This window comes from Theropithecus gelada, chromosome 7b (genome assembly GCF_003255815.1).
Source record: "Theropithecus gelada isolate Dixy chromosome 7b, Tgel_1.0, whole genome shotgun sequence".
In the NCBI taxonomy this organism is placed as follows: domain Eukaryota; kingdom Metazoa; phylum Chordata; class Mammalia; order Primates; family Cercopithecidae; genus Theropithecus; species Theropithecus gelada.
In genome coordinates this window covers 25,611,602-25,629,628 of record NC_037675.1, presented here as the reverse complement: position 1 = coordinate 25,629,628, position 18,027 = coordinate 25,611,602, and the positions used below count along the sequence as shown (strand labels likewise).

Genomic DNA, 18,027 nt, shown 5'->3' with positions numbered 1-18,027 from the left:
TCTGTTAGCAAATACCAACACATATGCCCCATATTGGGGAGTAAGAAGGTCTTGGCTAGCTCCTTATTGGAGAGGCAGTTCCAGAAGAAATGAGCAAAGCCAGAACAGACACAGCCTAAGCATCCCTAGAGGGCCTCATGCAAGAGGGAGAAAAACTGCCTTGGCTTTGGCCCTTCACTGTCACATTAACACCCTATCATCAGAGACCTGTGTTATTGTAGGGGCTGAGAGAATTCAGGTTTATTGGGCACCTGCAATGTCCAAACACTCTACCCAGGCCCTACTCTTTTCATCTGCCACATGAGGTAAGTACTCTTTTACAGCTGAGGAAACTGAGGCTCAGAAATTCTAAGTAACGGCCGGGCGCGGTGGCTCAAGCCTGTAATCCCAGCACTTTGGGAGGCCGAGACGGGTGGATCACGAGGTCAGGAGATCGAGACCATCCTGGCTAACACGGTGAAACCCCGTCTCTACTAAAAAATACAAAAAACTAGCTAGGCGTGGTGGCGGGTGCCTGTAGTCCCAGCTACTTGGGAGGCTGAGGCAGGAGAATGGCGTGAACCCGGGAGGCGGAGCTTGCAGTGAGCTGAGATCCGGCCATTGCACTCCAGTCTGGGCGGCAGAGCGAGACTCCGTCTCAAAAAAAAAAAAAAAAAGAAAAAAAAAGAAATTCTAAGTAACTTATCCAGGATTGCAAGTCTTTACAGCGCGAGTCTGGATTCGATCAAATCTGCATAACTCTGTATAAAAGTGTGAGCTCTTTCCCCTACATCATGCTGCTTCTGCTGCCTTGTATCTGGTTTTGTTTTGTTTTGTTTTATGTTTCACTTGGTTTGGTTTGGTTTGGTTTTTGAGACAGATCTCACTCTGTTGCCCAGGCTGGAGTGCAGTGGCACTATCTCAGCTCACTACAACCTCTGCCTCCTGGGTTCAAGCAATTCTCCTGTCTCAGCCTCCCCAGTAGCTGGAATTACAGGCGTGTGCCACCATGCCTGGCTAATTTTTGTATTTTTAGTAGAGACGGGGTTTCCCCAGGCTGGTCTCAAGCTCCCGGCCTCAAGTGATCCACCCGCCCTGGCCTCCCAAAGTGCTGGGATTACAGGGGTGAGCCACTGCGCCAGGCATCTGGTTTGGTTTTGACTTTGGAGGCCTTCTACTTTGGGTAGAGGAAGGGTTGGGGACTGGGCAGAATGGTGAAAGCTTTCCCAAGCTCACCCAGCCTAAGTTCCTCTTGGCCACATTGAGTCTTACTCATACCTAAACTTGACCACACTCCCTTTCCTCCACACCTTTGCTCCAACTGTTCTGATCTCTGGATTACCACTCATTCTTCTTTCACCCAGCCCCCAACCCCATTTTGCCTGCCAGAATTCATTCAGCCAGGCCCATCTCAACCTCCTAGAAGTTTCTCTTGGTGTCTTCTGCCCTTGCTTTGCTCGCTTCTGGGGAACCTCTTACTATGAAATTCACTTAGCTCTTGACTAGTGTTCAAGCCATAGATGTCTTCATCCATTTCCTGGATAAGGATGACTCCTTCCCAAAGTTAGGGATTAGGTCTTGGACCCTTCATCCTCCCTTCCCCTGCTGTCTCCTTCCCCATGCACAGAAACTTTGAAACCTTCAGCAAAGAACTGCACAGTACCTGGTGTGAACCCAGAGTGTGGCTGAGCTCACAGGCCCAGTGAGAACCAGTGGTGAGGGCTCCACCATTCCTCCCCGGGAGGAGGTACGCTAGGCCAGCCACGGGAGTGTCTGTATTCCAGGACTGATCCTCTGAGGACTCACTGATCCCTAGTATCCATCAATCCTTGGCCTCGGCCCCACATACCACACCTCCGCCTCAAAACGCCTGTTCAGTGTCCTAAAAGACAATTTCCCAACAGGGCTGCCAGCCGTGGGAGCCTTGGATGCCTCTGTGGGGCTACTCCAGGTCCTCCATGCCCCTTTTCCCCTCAGTGTTCTTTGCCAGGCACAGAGCTCAAGTCTGAGTCATGATTGGGCCCACAGGGGACTCAGGAACACAGTATTGCTCCTGTCAGCAGTTCTAGGCATTCTCCTTTACACTGAATTCTGAGCTTTGGAACCACTCCCTGTCCACTCCCTCCAGTGCTGTGAGGCCTGGCCCTACAGCCTGGAGTGCAGCCACCCCGACCAAGCTCCCCGCCCTGGGTTCTAAGATCCCCAACTCCTCCTCCTAATCTCTCACCCCAGCCCAGTGGGTGGGTGCCTCCATGGCTCACCATTTATTCATTAATTCTTTCTTTCCCAACTAGTCTCAATACCCTGTTTCATTTCCCTCAGGGGCACTTAGATTCCCTGAAATTGTCTTTGGTGTGTATCTACTCCTGCAGGGACTGTCTCCCCAACTATAATGTAAGCCCTATGATGACAGGGACCTTGTCTGTCTTGGTTACCGCTGTTTATTGAGCTGTACTGGTGCTCAATAATTGTTGGTTGATAATTGACTGGCTAAATTATGTTAACGTTAGCTGAGCAACCACCACGGTGCAGGCAGCTTGCTAGGTGAGAGGAAATGCAGTCGAATGAGTCCCTTTGGGTAGGTAGTTCACAGCAGGAGAAGTGGGGCGCCACACCCACAGGATGAGCTATAATGCAGGCACCACAGGACCTGGTGCTGAGAGGCACAGAAGAGGCATTTGACTGAACCCCAAACCAGGCCTTCTGCTCACCTACAGCCCCTGCTCCCGCTCACTTCCTCTAGGAAGCCCACCCCCATCCCCAGACAAGGCAGCTGCCCATCAGGTGCTCGCCCAGCACCATATGCCTCTCCATAAAGGCAGAGCAGTCAACAGAGTTGTACTTCTACATTTGCTTATGTGATTATTTCTGTCATCCAGAAAGTTCGATTAAACAGCCCAGGGCTAACCTATATGCTCCGTGAGGCAGGGACTGTGTCTGTGCTCTGCTCACTGTCATAGCCCCCACCCTAGCGTGGATCAGGCACAGAGGGCCCTCAGTCAGTATTTGTTGGACAGATAAATGGGACAGGGAAAGGGTGAGGCCTGAGTCCTCCCCCCAAAGGAGCAGTTCCTCTTTCCTCTCCCAGAGGAGTATGTCCTTTGTTGTCCTTTGTCCCCTGTGTTCATCTACCAGCAACAGCATCCCATCCTTCCCCAGGACCCACAGTGTCACTTTGTTCCACAGCTTCTGCTTCTCATCTGACATAGAACGTCAGGGCTTCTGCCTCCTGGTACCACTCACATCATATATGCCCAAAACTGAATGTGATGGTGCCCCCTGCAGCTGGGCAGCAGCCTTGCCAGGCAGTGAGTTTCTTGGCTACATTCCCACCTCCACTAGTGCTCTGGGCAATTTTTAGCCAACAGGTCATTATCATCACCAGTCACCATGCAGTGCCTGGCTCATGTCACAGAGGCTTCAGTTCTGGCTGGCTCAAGAAGTTTTTCCAGCTTTTCAGCACCACCAGTTCTTGGTTGCTTTTCCTTCAACTCTTCCCCAAGAGACGCCAACATGAGTCAGCACCCACCACACCCTGGGAGAGTTAGAATGCTCTTGTAGGGACTTTCCCTCTGGGGCCCTTCTGTCTTTTAGGGCAGCCTTGGGGACCTGCCCTCCCTTCTCACTGGCTAACCTGTTCTGTCTTCTTCCCCAGCCAGGAAGTGTGCTACAGGCACATGGCAATCCCCATGGGCCATCAAGGAATTTCCTCAGCCTGACTCAGAAAGAACTGGGGAGCAGGGAGAAGAGAAAGAATGCAAGCATTCAAACCAAGTGTCCAAGGAATGGGCAGTTGCAGGGAATGGGCAGTGGAGAGGGTCTTCTTGGGCTCTGAGTTTACTCTAGTCCCCTGCTCCATCCCAGGGATCAGAATCTATCAGAACTTCAGAGTGGAGAGACTCTGGTCTCTGAATGTCCACTACTGCATTCTGACAAAGTGGTTGACCAACATATGCTTGAATGCCTCCCACCTCTCATTGAGGCCCATTCTACCTTCGGGCAGCTTTAATTATTAGAAAGTCCTTCCTCATAAAGGATCTGCAACCACTCTCTGGTCTTTGTTCTTTGTTCTCAAGATACGCAGAATCAATTCGGTTTCTATCCAGGAGTAGAACGACTATTATCATCTGCCCCTTGAATCTTCTCTCCCAGTTCAGTATCTTCATGTCCTCCCTCTGGTCATGGGCTCTTCTCACCATCCTGATTTCTACCTCTGGACTCTACAGTTTGTCTCTGTCCCTCTCAAAATGGGCCACACACTCCTAACAGGGTTTGACTCTCACAGAGTCTGGGGCCTATGAGCCCCATTGTTCTGGGTACTAAAGCTCTCTTAGTGCATCCCAAAGTCATGTTAGTGCTTTTGGTAAGCAGATCACGGTCAATTCTTTCCAATCCCTTATCATTCAGAGTCCTCCTGTCTTCATTTACTATTGTTATTCCACCCCTCACATATCTTACTCTTGTGCAGCTGATTATCTGAAGACCAAAGAACCAAACTGTAATTCTGTCCCTATTCAATACCATGTGACAAATTTGGCCCAACAATCTCGCCAGATGTCATCATCCAGTATTCCTCCCAATCATGTGCAAGTGACCTTCAATTATGAGTGGCATCTGTGCTCATCCCGCATGTCACTGAAAATGTGCCACCACTAGGGACCTCCCTCCAGGTTGACAAAGACACATTAATTCATATTATTTGGTGATGGGTGTCCTGCCTGTTACAACCATATCTACTATCCTACCAGCAAACCTACAGTTCACCATTTTGTTGCTCAACATATCCTAAGATAGAGCTGATGGATGCAAAACCACTAACAGTCATTTGAAAACCCGGTTTCCAAACCTGGCCCCACCTCCGCGTATGTGACTTCACTGAGTATCTCTGGGCTGCTGGGGATCCGTCAAGCCCTGTCTCGCTGTTACATTCTGCTCTGTGATGGTCAGGGTTATAAAGAATCAGGAAGCTGGGGGCAGAGGAAGGTCCCTGTTGCAAGAGAGAAGAATTGAGCACTTCTGCTTGTGCCGTGGGGAAGCTTCAACTCTGCTGTCATTGACACATGGCAGGCACCCAGCACTGCTCTTCCCCTTTCATTTTTCTTGACCCTAACTTGTGCTGGAACTCAGATTTCCCAATATTTGATTTCCTCTGGGTCCCAAGATTAGATCCAGACCATCTGGCCTGAGTTGCCTCTCCTTGCTGGCCCCCCTTCCCTACAAGGCCAGCATCCAGCACCCCCACCCCAGCTTCCCAGAGGTCTCTGGACACCTCCTTCCACCCTCTTCCCACACTTCTGGCCCTGACCAGCTCCAGCAAAGCATGGTGGGCGAGGCTGGAGGGAAAGCCAGCAAGAGAGCTTCTTCTGGAATTAGCCTGAGCATGAGGCCAGGCTTTATCACTTCTGGCTGTGTGGCCTCAGACAGAGCTTCAGTTTCTTGCCATCATAGCTATAAAGTATTCAGTCATTATAATTTCACATTAATTATGGCTTCAAGAGCACAGAAGTTCTTCTCTTCGCTGTCCATTTCTTGTTTTGCCCTCCACTGAGGCTTCTCCGCCTCACACCCTCAGCCCTGCTCTCACCACGCTCTACCAAAGCTTGTTTGTGGGTTCCCCTCACCTCCCCTCTCCCCAGAGCACCCATTCTCTGCTGGGTGTAATTACTACCTGCACACACCTGACACCCACGCTGACTTCTGCCTTGACCTCTCAGTCTCTCTCCAGGCAAGGATTTCTTGCTGCCTCAGGACAACTCCACCTCAAAATCAAACATGTGAGAAGTAGCCCTTCCTCTTCTCATGCAACCATCCCTCCCCACGTCCATGTTCTGGGACCTCTATGGACACCACAAATTCTCAAGTCCTCAGCTTTACAACTGTAAGCCTTCCTCGAAGTTCCCGTCATCCCTGCATCTTAGTCTCGCCTGCTCCCAAATCCTGCCTATTAGTCCTCAGAAATAGTCCTTCTCCATCCTCATTCTCAATGCCCACTGCCCACCCACAGCCACAGGGACATTGATGTGGATTCTAGGTCCTGCCAAATTATCCCTGAGGAGGGGGTTTTCTAACCTCTTTCCCCACATTTACCTCCATTCTGTGTCTTCCGTCCCCCGCTAAACCTTTTACCCATACCTGTGTCTGGGAGAGTTTTAAAATAGGAGGATCAGAGCTGCATATTTGTGATTTGTGCACTTTCAGTATAACACGTTATGCCTCAGTGACAAGTTTTATAGAAGAATAGAATAAGCATCAAAAGTTAAACAGAAAAAAATGTAAACAATTACAATCACCAGATCTAAAACAAGTTCCTCTTAACCTGAGTCTGGGTAAGGTGTCCCTTCTGTGGGCCCTCATGGGCCCCTGTCCTACTCCATCTTACGTGTCTCACCCAAGAGATCTGCTCTGTCCAATACTAGCCGCTTGCCCCGTGCAGTTAGTTACATTTAAATTAGGCCAGGTGCGGTGGCTCATGCCTGTAGTCCCAGCACTTTGGCAGGCTGAGGCAGGATGACTGCTTGGAGGCCAAGAGTTGGAGACCAGCCTGGGCAATATAGAAAGATCCTGTCTCTAAACAAATTTTGTTGTAATTTGCCAGGCATGGGCTAATTTTTTTAAATTAGCTGGGTGTGTGCCTGTAGTCCCACCTACTTTTTTTTTTTTTTTTTTTTTGAGACCGAGTCTTGCTCTGTTGCCAGACTAGAGTGCAGTGGCACGACCTCAGCTCACTGCAACCTCCGCCTCCTAGGCTCAAATGATTCTTCTGCCTCAGCCTCCCATGTAGCTGGGACTATAGGCACGCACCTCCACGCCCAGCTAATTTTTGTATTTTTAGTAGAGATGGCATTTCACTATGTTGGACAGGCTGGTCTCAAACTCCTGACCTCAAGTGATCTGCCTGCCTTGGCCTCCCAAAGTGCTGGGACTATAGCACTACAGCTGGCCCCTGGCCAAAAAAAAATTTTTTAAGTTAATTCAAATGAAACAAAATGAAAAATTCAGTTCCTCCATTGCACTAGGCACATTTCAAGTGCTTAGTAGTCACATGGGGCTACTGTCAACTGTGCTGGATGACACAGATACCAAACACTTCCATTGTCACAGAAAGTTATATTGGACAGTGCTACACTCCACCATAAGCTCTGGAAGACAGAGACTTGTCTTTCTGGTCCATTACTGGATCCCTGGCACCCAACATGCTGTGAGGCCCAGCACTGATCCTGAACATCAAGGGACTGAATGAAGGCACACGCTACCACACACTGCACACGGCCCAGCAATACCTCCATTACCTGTCTCACACTTGCTCCCCCTGCCTTCAGACCATGGCTTCTAGCCAAGCTTTCACCCAAGGCCCTGACCCAGGGCTCGTGGCCCCCTTTCCTCCCTCCAAATTATCTCTGATCTGTGATGGGCTCAGGGTCCTGGAGCCATTATAAGTGACTATGTGTGTGTGCTTCTATGTATGTATGTTGGGAGCAGGAGTAAAGAATGAATTGGCAGGGGTGAAAAGACGCCGGGGTTCCAGGTCTCAAGAAACTCAAGTTCAGGCCTCTGGCAATGGTCACTCCCACCTATAGAGCCAACTGAATTCTGAATCTTGAAGATGTGTAACTCTGGACAAGAAACTAACCTCTGCAAACCCACTGTATTCCCTGTTGCTTCGTTGTAAAATGAATTATTTTACATGTAAAATTATCCATATTGTAAAATATGGATAATAATACCTACTTCATATAGGTAGTGAGTGCAGTAAATAAGATGTCTGGAGCTATGTTGATACTCAATTATTGTTTGTTTCTTTCTATACATAGAGGGCAGTAAAAATCTCTTCTTCAAACATTTAGATTGTGGCTGTCAGGGTGCGGTGGCTGACGCCTATAATCCCAGCACTTTGGGAGGTCAAGGCAGGCAGCTCACCTGAGTTCAGGAGTTCAAGACCAGCCTGACGAACATGGAGAAATCCTGTCTGTACTAAAAATACAAAATTAGCTGGGCATGGTGGCGCATGCCTGTAATCTCAGCTACTCAGGAGGCTAAGGCAGGAGAATCGCTTGAACCCGGGAGGCAGAGGTTGCAGTGAGCCAAGATCATGCCATTGCATTCCAGCCTGGGCAACAAGAGCAAACCTTGTCTCAAAAAAAAAAAAAAAAAAAAAAAGCCGGACGTGGTGGCTCATGCCTTTAATCCCAGCACTTTGGGAGGCTGAGGCGGGCAGATCACGAGGTCAAGAGATTGAGACCATCCTGGCTAACAAGGTGAAACCCTGTCTCTACTAAAAATACAAAAAATTAGCCAGGCGTGGTGGCAGGCGCCTGTAGTCCCAGCTACTCGGGAGGCTGAGGCAGGAGAATGATGTGAACCTGGGAGGCGGAGCTGGCAGTGAGCAGAGACCACGCCACTGTACTCCAGCCTGGGTGACAGAACAAGACTCTGTCTCAAAAAAAAAAAAAAATTGTGGCTCTCAGACACCTGTATGGTTCCCACTTATTCCACATAGGAGGCCAAATATAACTCCTGACAGCTCCTTTTGCCTTCAAGCAAGAGGCTTGTCATCAGTTCCACTGCTCTTATCTCCAAAGGCACCTGGCTCAGCCTCCCTCTGCAGCCAGCTAAGTTTGTTTGGCTTTCTCTCCCCCACCTTCACGTCATATTACATACCTGAAATACCCTTCCTGCCCGCTCTTTCCAAAACCCAGGCCCTGCCTTCTCTGATGCAGATTTTTTCATGAGACTCACTTCCTCTCTTAAGCCTGCTTGACTCACCCTTCCCAGTTTCAAGATTGCTAATCACAATGTGATTAGTGACTATGATGCAAGGCTATACCTGGCAAATCTGCACTTGGGGGCATCTGTGTTCCCAAGTATCTGGTTGTGCCTGTGAGTGTGCGCAGAGCAGGAAGCTAGAGAAGGAGGTGACCAACAACAAAAAAAGGCTGGTGGTGAGGTGGGAGGGCTGGATCAGACTAGACACAGGTCCCATTTGGCCACTTATTACATGGGTGGCCCTCAACAAGTTACTTAATCTTTCTGAGCCTCAGTTTCCTATTACTATTCTGAGCCCTTACTTAGTACAGACACTGTTCTAAGCACTTTACATAGATTCTTTTATTTCAGCTTAACTTCAACAGATTAACTTCAACTGCAGCAGCTAGATAATATTTTTCCTGTGTTACTGTTGAAGAAATTGAGACACAGAGGAACCTCAACACAGAAGTTGAGTAACTTGCCCCAGGTCACACTGGGACAAGTAAGTGGCAAAGCTAGGATTTGTAGCCAGGCAGTTTGGCTCCAGCATCTATGTTCTTAATCACTCTGCTTATTGCCTCCTACCTGTAATTCTACGTGCATGCACATCCCTCATATATATGCAAAACTCCCATCACAGTGGCTGGCACAAAGAGAACCAATAAATGGTTTAACTCTTTACTCACTGGGACTACAAATACACAGGGATAGGAAAAATGTCTCTTTTCCTCTGTAATTTGTTATAGGATCTAGGAAAGGACAAGCATATAATGGACACTTTACACACATTTCCAGGGGCTGAGAAAGAGGATATATAAAGATTTAAAGCACTGGCTGGGCGTGGTGGCTCACACCTGTAATCTCAGCACTTTGGGAGGCCAAGGTGGGCAGATCACCTGAGGTCAGGAGTTTGAGACCAGCCTGGCCAACGTGGTGAAACCTCGTCTCTTCTAAATATACAAAAATTAGTTGGGTGTGGTGGTGCATGCCTGTAGTCCCAGCTACTCGGGAGGCTGAGGCAGGAGAATTGCTTGAACCCAGGAGGCAGAGGTTGTAGTAAGCAGAGATTGTGCCACTGCACTGCTGCCTGGGCGACAGAGTGAGACCCTGTCTCAAAAAAAAAAAAAAAAAAAAAAAGAAAAAAGAAAAAAAAAGATTTAAAGCACTACCTTCTTACCCAGGTGTGAGTTATAAACACGCATATGCCACATGGACACACTATTCACAAAGACATCACACACATGTACATGTGGGACACTCACTAGCCACCATGAACCTCATGAAGATTCCACCAGAAAACCTTCCTTACAGTAGGCACAGGGAAAAAATCACAGTCTTTGAAAGTACATATGTAGGTCTATCAAATCAGACGGGCATTTTAGAGAACTTCCTCGAGGTGCCAATTGAGTTAAATCTTTTTTCTTTGTTCTGTGGAGTTCAAAAAGTTAAATCTTAAACAGGATTTACTGCAGCAAAGGAGGAGTGTAGAGAAAGGAGAGTCAAGGAGAGGGAACAGGCTAACACATTTAGGAAACTTCAAGTATTTCTGTAGGCTGTCATGAAAGGTTTTTGGCAGGGTCAGGCAGGACATACAGCCAGAGAGTAGGCAGAGCCCAAATGCCAGTAGGTCTGATGTGCTAAGCTGAGAGATTACAATTCTATCCTGAAAAGGAGCCACTCAGCACTTTCAGGCAGAGATAGGACATGAAATCTGCATTTTAGAAAAATTGATTCAGCAGCACAGAGGATGGACTGATAACAAGGGATGAGGTGGAGAACATTGAAAAGACTTTCAACAATCTGGATAAGAAATTCGGAGTTTGAACTTCTAGTGGCAGTGGGAATAGAGTATTTAAGCGAGTTTAAGAAGTGAGGAGGAAATAGTGCCACTCACTACAATAGAAAATGTAAAGGCCAATGTTTAGAGAGGATGGATGAGAGAAAATTTATACCTTTTGGCTTTTGGAGTTTGAGGTGTCTCTGGGACACCAGGTGATATCCAATAGCTGTTTGAATATGTATGTGCATGTATATTATTTATTGTTATTTAAGCTTGCAAGATATCTGGGTTGGAGATATAAATTTGGGTGTCATCAATTTACAGGTAGTAATTAAAACAATGAGTGTGAATGAACTCACCCAGGGAAAGTGTAATGCCAGATTTGTGGGCCAAAACAGCTCTGAGGAGCTCCAACTCAAAGCAGTTGAACGCTTAGATTTAAACATTCTCCCAGGAACAGTGTGTGAAGTGAAAAAGCAGTGAGGAAAGGACCCTTTGGAGATCACCAACATTTAGGGGTGGAGGTGAACAGATGAGAAGAGAGAGGCAGAGATGCAGGAGGAGAAGCCAGGATGGGGGTGTCAAGTATAAAGAAGTGGGTAGCGTCAAATGCTTCAGAGGTTAGAGAAAATGACAGGCAACTCCACCTGTTAGATTTGACATATAGAAGGGTGTCGGTGTGGCCAGGGTGAGGTCAGTGGAGTAGTGAAGGTGCGGGTTTCTGGCTGTTGGAGAAACCTCTTCCACTAACTACACTACATTTTGAGTTGCCAACTGGCATGGTCCTCCCTACTATTTCATACGCACGGTACAGTCGCGCGTGCGCACTCGTACACACTAGGTGGCTAACAGGTACGAGGCGTTTCCAGACAGCAAGCGCAGAGCCCCCGCGCACGCGCCTCCGAGCCGGCCTCCTCCGTCGCAAGTCCCTCCCCAAGCCTGCAGAGGGCGCTGCGTTTCGGTGAGCCAGGACGTGGCGCCGCTCTAGCCAGCGCCTGGGCTCTGTGGCGGGCGCCGCAGCTCCGCATCCCCCGCGCCTCCTCCCAGCGCAGGTGGGTCCGCCCGCGGGGGGCGGGGGTGCCCGGGAGCCGTGGGACGGGCGGGGAGCGGCAACCTTTGGTGCGCAGAGTGGTCCCTAACGCCCAGGTGCCCCGGCTCGGGCTCTGGCCCGGGCGAATCGGGCTGTAGGAAGGGCCATACGGATGGAAGTTCTAGTACGGGTGTTCGCCTCTTGCTGAATGTGCAAAGCCTGTCCCAGGACCTCTTTACACCCTGGGGGTCTCTGCCCAGGCAGGCTTGCTGCTTCCGGGAAACCGCTGTGGGCGGTGCTAGTAGGGGGCGGGGCTACGTGATTGACACCTCTCTCCTCAGACTTCGAGGGCTACCACTGGACCCTTTCCCTGTCTTGAACCCTGAGCCGGCACCATGGTGAGAACCCTGAGCCCAGCCCTTCATCTCCGCACGCCCGCGCCCTCACCCGCAGTGGTCGTGCACTTGGTTGCCCCGTATGAACCTAGGGCTCCACAGTGTGGGGCTTTTGCAGGTCAGCTCCTGCAAGGCAACCTGCACTCTTCCAACCCGTTCATCCTTATAGCACGGACGCCTGAAGGTGAAGACGTCAGAAGAGCAGGCGGAGGCCAAAAGGCTAGAACGAGAGCAGAAGCTGAAGCTATACCAGTCAGCCACCCAGGCCGTCTTCCAGAAGGTGGGGCCCTCAGAGGTAGCCCCGACCCCAAGTAGCTCTCTTAGTATAGTATGGAGGCCAAGAGCTGGTCCCTAAAGTCAGACTGCCTAGATCCAGTTCTGGGTTCTCTCACTTATAACTGTATGACTTTGGACAAGTTGCTGGATCTCTTTGGGCCTCAGTTTGCACATCTGTAAAATGGGGCTAATAATTGCACCTACTGCATAAGGCCGTTGTGAAGATTAAATGAGAGAATACCTGTAAGGCCATAAAGCATGGTTCATAGTACCTGTTGTATAATGTGGGATTCACAGAATATTGGGTGGTTTTGAGTTTACGTTATTTAGTCCTGTAGTGGGAAAGTGATATGATCTCTGACCCTGCCACCTATCTTCTCAGCGCCAGGCTGGTGAGCTGGATGAGTCAGTGCTGGAACTGACAAGTCAGATTCTGGGAGCCAACCCTGATTTTGCCACCCTCTGGAACTGCCGACGAGAGGTGCTGCAGCAGCTGGAGACTCAGAAGTGCGTAGGGATTCAGGATCTCAGAAGACTGCCCTGGCCCTGCGCCTACACTGCGTGGGTCCAGGGGTGGAGGAGAAATGGGGCAGCCAGTGGCATAGATGGAGGACAGTAGGGGGCTGGGTGCAGAAAGTGAGGGATGAGCTGAGGTTGAGTGTAGGAGAGCCCTGACCCCCCTTCCCTTCGGGGTACAGGTCTCCTGAAGAGTTGGCTGCTCTGGTGAAGGCAGAACTGGGCTTCCTGGAGAGCTGCTTGCGGGTGAACCCCAAGTCTTATGGCACCTGGCACCACCGATGCTGGCTGCTAGGCCGCCTGCCTGAACCCAACTGGGCCCGAGAGCTGGAGCTCTGTGCCCGCTTCCTGGAGGTGGATGAGCGGAACTGTACGTGCCTGCAGATTCTGTCCCCACAGCCCTCACCTGCCCACATTCTGGTACTGGGGCCTCAGTAAGGCCCAGAATGGGGAGGGATATCCAGGATGGGTCCACTGAGCTGGTGCTGAAAGGGATGTTGGAGTCAAATGCCTCCTCCGTGGAGTGCACTGAAGTGTTTCTAGGAGTTCTCTGAGGGGACTCTAGGGGTCCCAGCCAGGTAGCTCCTCTTGCCTTGCCTCTAAGATATGCTGTCACCTCTCCCCTCCAGTTCACTGCTGGGACTATCGGCGGTTTGTGGCCACACAGGCAGCCGTGCCCCCTGCAGAAGAGCTAGCCTTCACTGACAGCCTCATCACCCGAAACTTCTCCAACTACTCGTCCTGGCATTACCGCTCCTGTCTCTTGCCCCAGCTGCACCCCCAGCCGGATTCTGGACCACAGGGGCGCCTCCCTGAGGATGTGATGCTCAAAGGTAAGCAGGGTCAGGGGTCCTCCTTCCTACAGAAGGGAGGACTCTGCAGTGCCACCCTTCCAGTCCCCATGCCTGACCCTGTTCCTGAACCTGTCACTCAGGTTTATTGAGCACCTACTTCATGCCTGGCTCCAGGGGTGCCTAAGAATCAGTCCCTGACTGCAGGGAGCTCAAGTGTCTGATGGGGAAGATAAAACTGACATACATAGCCCCTGTGCAAGGACAGCATATAAGTGACACTGGGGGCTGGAAGTACTCCAAGGAGAGGGTAGGGTGTTGGAGTGGCCAGGAGCCCACCAGTGTCCTGACCACAGCACCATGCCTCCCGGAAACCTACAGAGCTGGAGTTGGTGCAGAATGCCTTCTTCACTGACCCCAATGATCAGAGTGCCTGGTTTTATCACCGTTGGCTCCTAGGCCGAGGTAAGCATTGAGGAAAGGGGCTGGGTGTTTAGGGCTTAGTAGGAATGGGAGAGGGTTTAAGGAAATCTGACACTGTGTCTCCCTGCAGCTGACCCCCAGGATGCACTGCGCTGCCTGCATGTGAGCCGGGACGAGGCCTGTCTGACTGTCTCCTTCTCTCGGCCCCTCCTAGTAAGTCCTGCAGCTTTTGTCAAGAGCACTGTGGGATTGTGGGCCTGGTGCTGATGGGGCTGAAGTCTGTCTTTGTCCTTTGTGCCAGGTGGGCTCCAGGATGGAGATCTTGCTGCTCATGGTTGATGATTCTCCCCTGATTGTGGAGTGGAGGACCCCAGATGGCAGGAACCGGCCCAGCCATGTCTGGGTATCCCAGGATTGGTGGGGCAGAAGTGGGGTCTGGGGCAGGGCTGGGTGGGACAGTCAAAAAAGTAGTTAGGCCGGGGCATTTCCTTGACCCAGTACTCCCAGCTCTGTGACCTGCCTGCTGCCTCCCTCAACGACCAATTGCCCCAACATACATTTCGCGTCATTTGGACAGCAGGTGATGTCCAGAAAGAATGCGTGCTTTTAAAAGGTGATGGAACCTGCAGCCTCCACCCCTTGCAGCAGTCCCCATCACTCTTTTCCTCTCCAGGGTGCACCCTTCAACCACCTACTCTTTCCCCAGGCCGCCAGGAGGGCTGGTGCCGAGACTCCACCACGGACGAGCAGCTATTCAGGTGGTGATAGGGAAGCACAAAACAAGGAGAGGGGCTCTGGACTCTGGGCATTAGGCAGCCAGGGCAGGAGGTTGGGGCCTCAAGGAGCTGTTTCAGTCTAGATACTGAGGATGTTGACCAGTGCTTCAGGGCTGCGGGCCTCAACACCTCCGCACCCTGCCCACCCTCAGGTGTGAGCTGTCAGTGGAGAAGTCCACAGTGCTGCAGTCTGAGCTGGAATCCTGTAAGGAGCTGCAGGAGCTGGAGCCTGAGAATAAATGTGAGGCCCCATTCCGTGAGAGTCTGCTCCCACAGCCCGCTGAGGGAGCCCCTTTCCAGTGTGGCCCTGAGAGGACAGCAGGAGGGCCTCAGGAGGGTAGGAGCAGAGGAGGATCCAGGAGAAACCCTCCTTTTCCCCACCCTCTCCTCAGGGTGCCTGCTTACCATCATCCTGCTGATGCGGGCACTGGACCCCTTGCTGTATGAGAAGGAGACCCTGCAGTACTTCCAGACCCTCAAGGCAAGTTGTGCCCGCAGAACAGGCCAGGGGGAGGCCCAGCAGGCAGGAGGCAGGTGGCTGACATGCATACCCTGCCCACCCCATCCACTCCAGGCCGTGGACCCCATGCGGGCAGCATATCTGGATGACCTGCGCAGCAAGTTCTTGCTGGAGAATAGCGTGCTCAAGATGGAGTATGCTGAGGTGCGTGTGCTGCACCTGGCTCACAAGGTATGAGCTACCACGCACGCCTTCCCCTGGCCCTCATCCTGCTGGCCTCCCCATGTCCCTGACTTTGCCCCCAGTCTCAGGTGCTTTCGTGGACTTCCTCCCAATCAAGATAGAGTTCATCCCTCCCTCCCAGCTTTCTCCTCTTCCAGGCCTTTCTGTCTCTCAGCCAATTCTTCTTCTTGTCACTCACTTTCAAATCCCGAGTCACCAGGACCTCCTTGTGTTGCTTCTTCCCCAGGCTGGTCACAGCTTCATCTTCCTTCAGAATGACCCCTAGCCCACTCCTCCCACACATTCCAGCCCATCTCACCCTGGAGCAACCCCCGATACCTGAAGGTCAAATACTTTCCAGAGATTCCTGAGAAGTTGTCCAGGCTCCACTTTTCCTAGTCCACCTTCCCAACACATTAGTTTTATCACATCACCACAGCCCACCTCCATTCCTGCCAAACTCATCTCTGCCTCATCAGGACCAGTCCCCATGGGGGACCAGTCTTTGTTTACCCAGCACCCTCCACTGGCCCCTGTACCTCCGAACTCCAGGCCTCCTCCTCCTCACCCACCCCACTGGTTACCCTACTCACAGTACTCACTGTCCCATGTCATGTACTGCTGTGGACTGTAAGGTCAGCTTTCCATGTGTTCCCATCCTCTCCTTGGCTGGGGTCCCCAAGGGCCTGTGGGGCACAGAGGGCATGTGCCTAATAAACGCTGGCTGAGGACCCTCTCCCAGGTCTCTTGGGAAGCCCATCACCTCCTTCCTCCCTTTACCTCCCAGGATCTGACAGTGCTCTGCCATCTGGAACAGCTGCTCTTGGTCACCCATCTTGACCTGTCACACAATCGTCTCCGAACCCTGCCACCTGCACTGGCTGCCCTGCGCTGCCTTGAGGTAAAGTACCCGTGTCTCCATCCCTGTCATGGGCGGTTCTTTTCCTCTTCCTCTACCTCAGAAGTCTGCCCATCCCACAAAGAGATGTGCAGGACCTTCCACCTCGAACAGGTAACTGTGTGCCTTCCACCTCCATCACGCAGCCTGACCCGTGAGCCCCTGTGTGCGCTGTGGGCCTGTCAGCCTGAGCTCCTCAGTTGCTGAACCATCCCCGGCTAACAGCGCCTGTCCTGCCTCCCTGCCCTCCCTGCCCCCAGGTGCTGCAGGCCAGTGATAATGCCATAGAGTCCCTGGATGGCGTCACCAACCTACCCCGGCTGCAGGAGCTGCTACTGTGCAACAACCGTATCCTTCCTTCTGGGTGCCTTTCAGACAGTGGGTAAGGTGAGGTGCCACCCTGGGGAGGGACAGACAGCAGGCAGGGTATGTGCCACCCTCTGGCAGGGCAGGAGACAGGGGCTCTGTAGTGTGAGTTGAAGGGGGAGAGCCTGGGGCTGTTGGGCTATCACTGACTTGCACTGGTGGAGTTTGGCAGAGTGTAAGTGACTTTCTTAAATCAGAGTTCACAAATGGGCAGCCTGCAGCTGTTCTTCAGCTCCATGTAGCTTTTTGAAAATCAGGAAGTTTCATACTTTAAAAACTATCTAGAGTTCTGATTCCCCTCTTAAAAATTGGAAGTTAGAGCAACCTTACACTGGTATTTTCCCTCAGCAGCCCTTGGTCGTTGCTGAATAGTAAATGTCTCTTTGGACCAGGCTGGTCCCTCCACCACTCCCCTGATACTACACCAGTCTGCTTGGGGTGTTGCCGCTCATTGTTTCTTGGCTGACCCTGTGGGCAGATGTTTGCAGTCCCTGCCTAGAGCCTGACTCCCTCCAGGGAGCACATGAGATGCCCATCAAACAGACTTCCAGGCAACAGTCCCCAGCTCTTGAGGGTACACAGGAGCAAATGAATTGGGAGGAACCTGCCAAGCTTTCCTTGACTCTCCTGCACAAGGCCTCCAGCAACCTGCAGCGCTCCAGCCTCTTGCCTCCTGCCCCAGGCTGGTCCTCCTCAACCTGCAGGGTAACCCGCTGTGCCAAGCGATGGGCATCTTGGAGCACCTGGCTGAACTGCTGCCTTCAGTTAGCAGCATCCTCACCTAAGAGTCCCTGCCCCCTACCCTTGCCCTTTAACTTATTGGGACTGAATAAAGAATGGAGAGGCCCTCTCAGGCTACCAACCTGTTGTCACTGCTACCACTACACCACTACCTTCATCACTACAGCCATTTATTTTTGGAAAAGAAAGGGAAGAGACATGGGGTGTTGTCAGCTCATTGTTTCTGCGCCATCCTGTTGTTTCCTCTCAGGGAGAACCAAGGCCTCAGTGTCTGGGGCAGAATTCAGGGTGAGGGCTGAGCTTGTGTTTACCTTCTGGTTTGGGGTTGAGGCTGGGACTGGGTCTAGATTCCAAGCAGGAACAGGGCTTGGGATCAGGTTCTGCTTCTGGCTGAGCAGAGCCTGAACAGAGCAGCTGTGAGTTTCTCCAGCTAGAAGCATCATACAAGTTTTTCCCATGACCCCTGCACCTTCCAGATGTTCCCTCTGCCCTGGCCCCCATTCACCATAGCTGGGGAGGCTCAGGGGCTCCATGTTCCCAGGAGTGGGCCAGGGTGCTCTTGCTCCGCCCTGCCTGAACCACAGTATCGGTCCCCATGAGTAGCATTCTACGGTTGAAGTATCCTTGAG

The 18,027-nt window shown here is 51.5% G+C and overlaps 1 protein-coding gene across 2 annotated transcripts; it reads left to right on the top strand.

Annotated features, from left to right (window-relative positions):
• Positions 1-11,305: 11,305 nt before the first annotated feature.
• On the top strand, positions 11,306-17,519 carry RABGGTA (Rab geranylgeranyltransferase subunit alpha). 2 transcript variants are annotated; one of them, XM_025393111.1, is made up of 17 exons: positions 11,306-11,556; positions 11,876-11,932; positions 12,099-12,209; positions 12,588-12,712; positions 12,904-13,091; positions 13,351-13,554; positions 13,894-13,977; positions 14,066-14,148; positions 14,237-14,338; positions 14,443-14,548; positions 14,642-14,693; positions 14,864-14,952; positions 15,104-15,192; positions 15,286-15,402; positions 16,181-16,294; positions 16,552-16,639; positions 17,294-17,519. In XM_025393111.1, the coding sequence occupies exons 2-17, from the start codon at positions 11,930-11,932 to the stop codon at positions 17,440-17,442; spliced, it is 1,704 nt and encodes a 567-aa protein (XP_025248896.1). In that variant the 5' UTR covers positions 11,306-11,556; positions 11,876-11,929; the 3' UTR covers positions 17,443-17,519. The 2 variants fall into 2 exon arrangements, with proteins under 2 accessions (XP_025248896.1, XP_025248897.1); XM_025393112.1 differs by having other exon boundaries at positions 11,416-11,932.
• Positions 17,520-18,027: the final 508 nt, after the last annotated feature.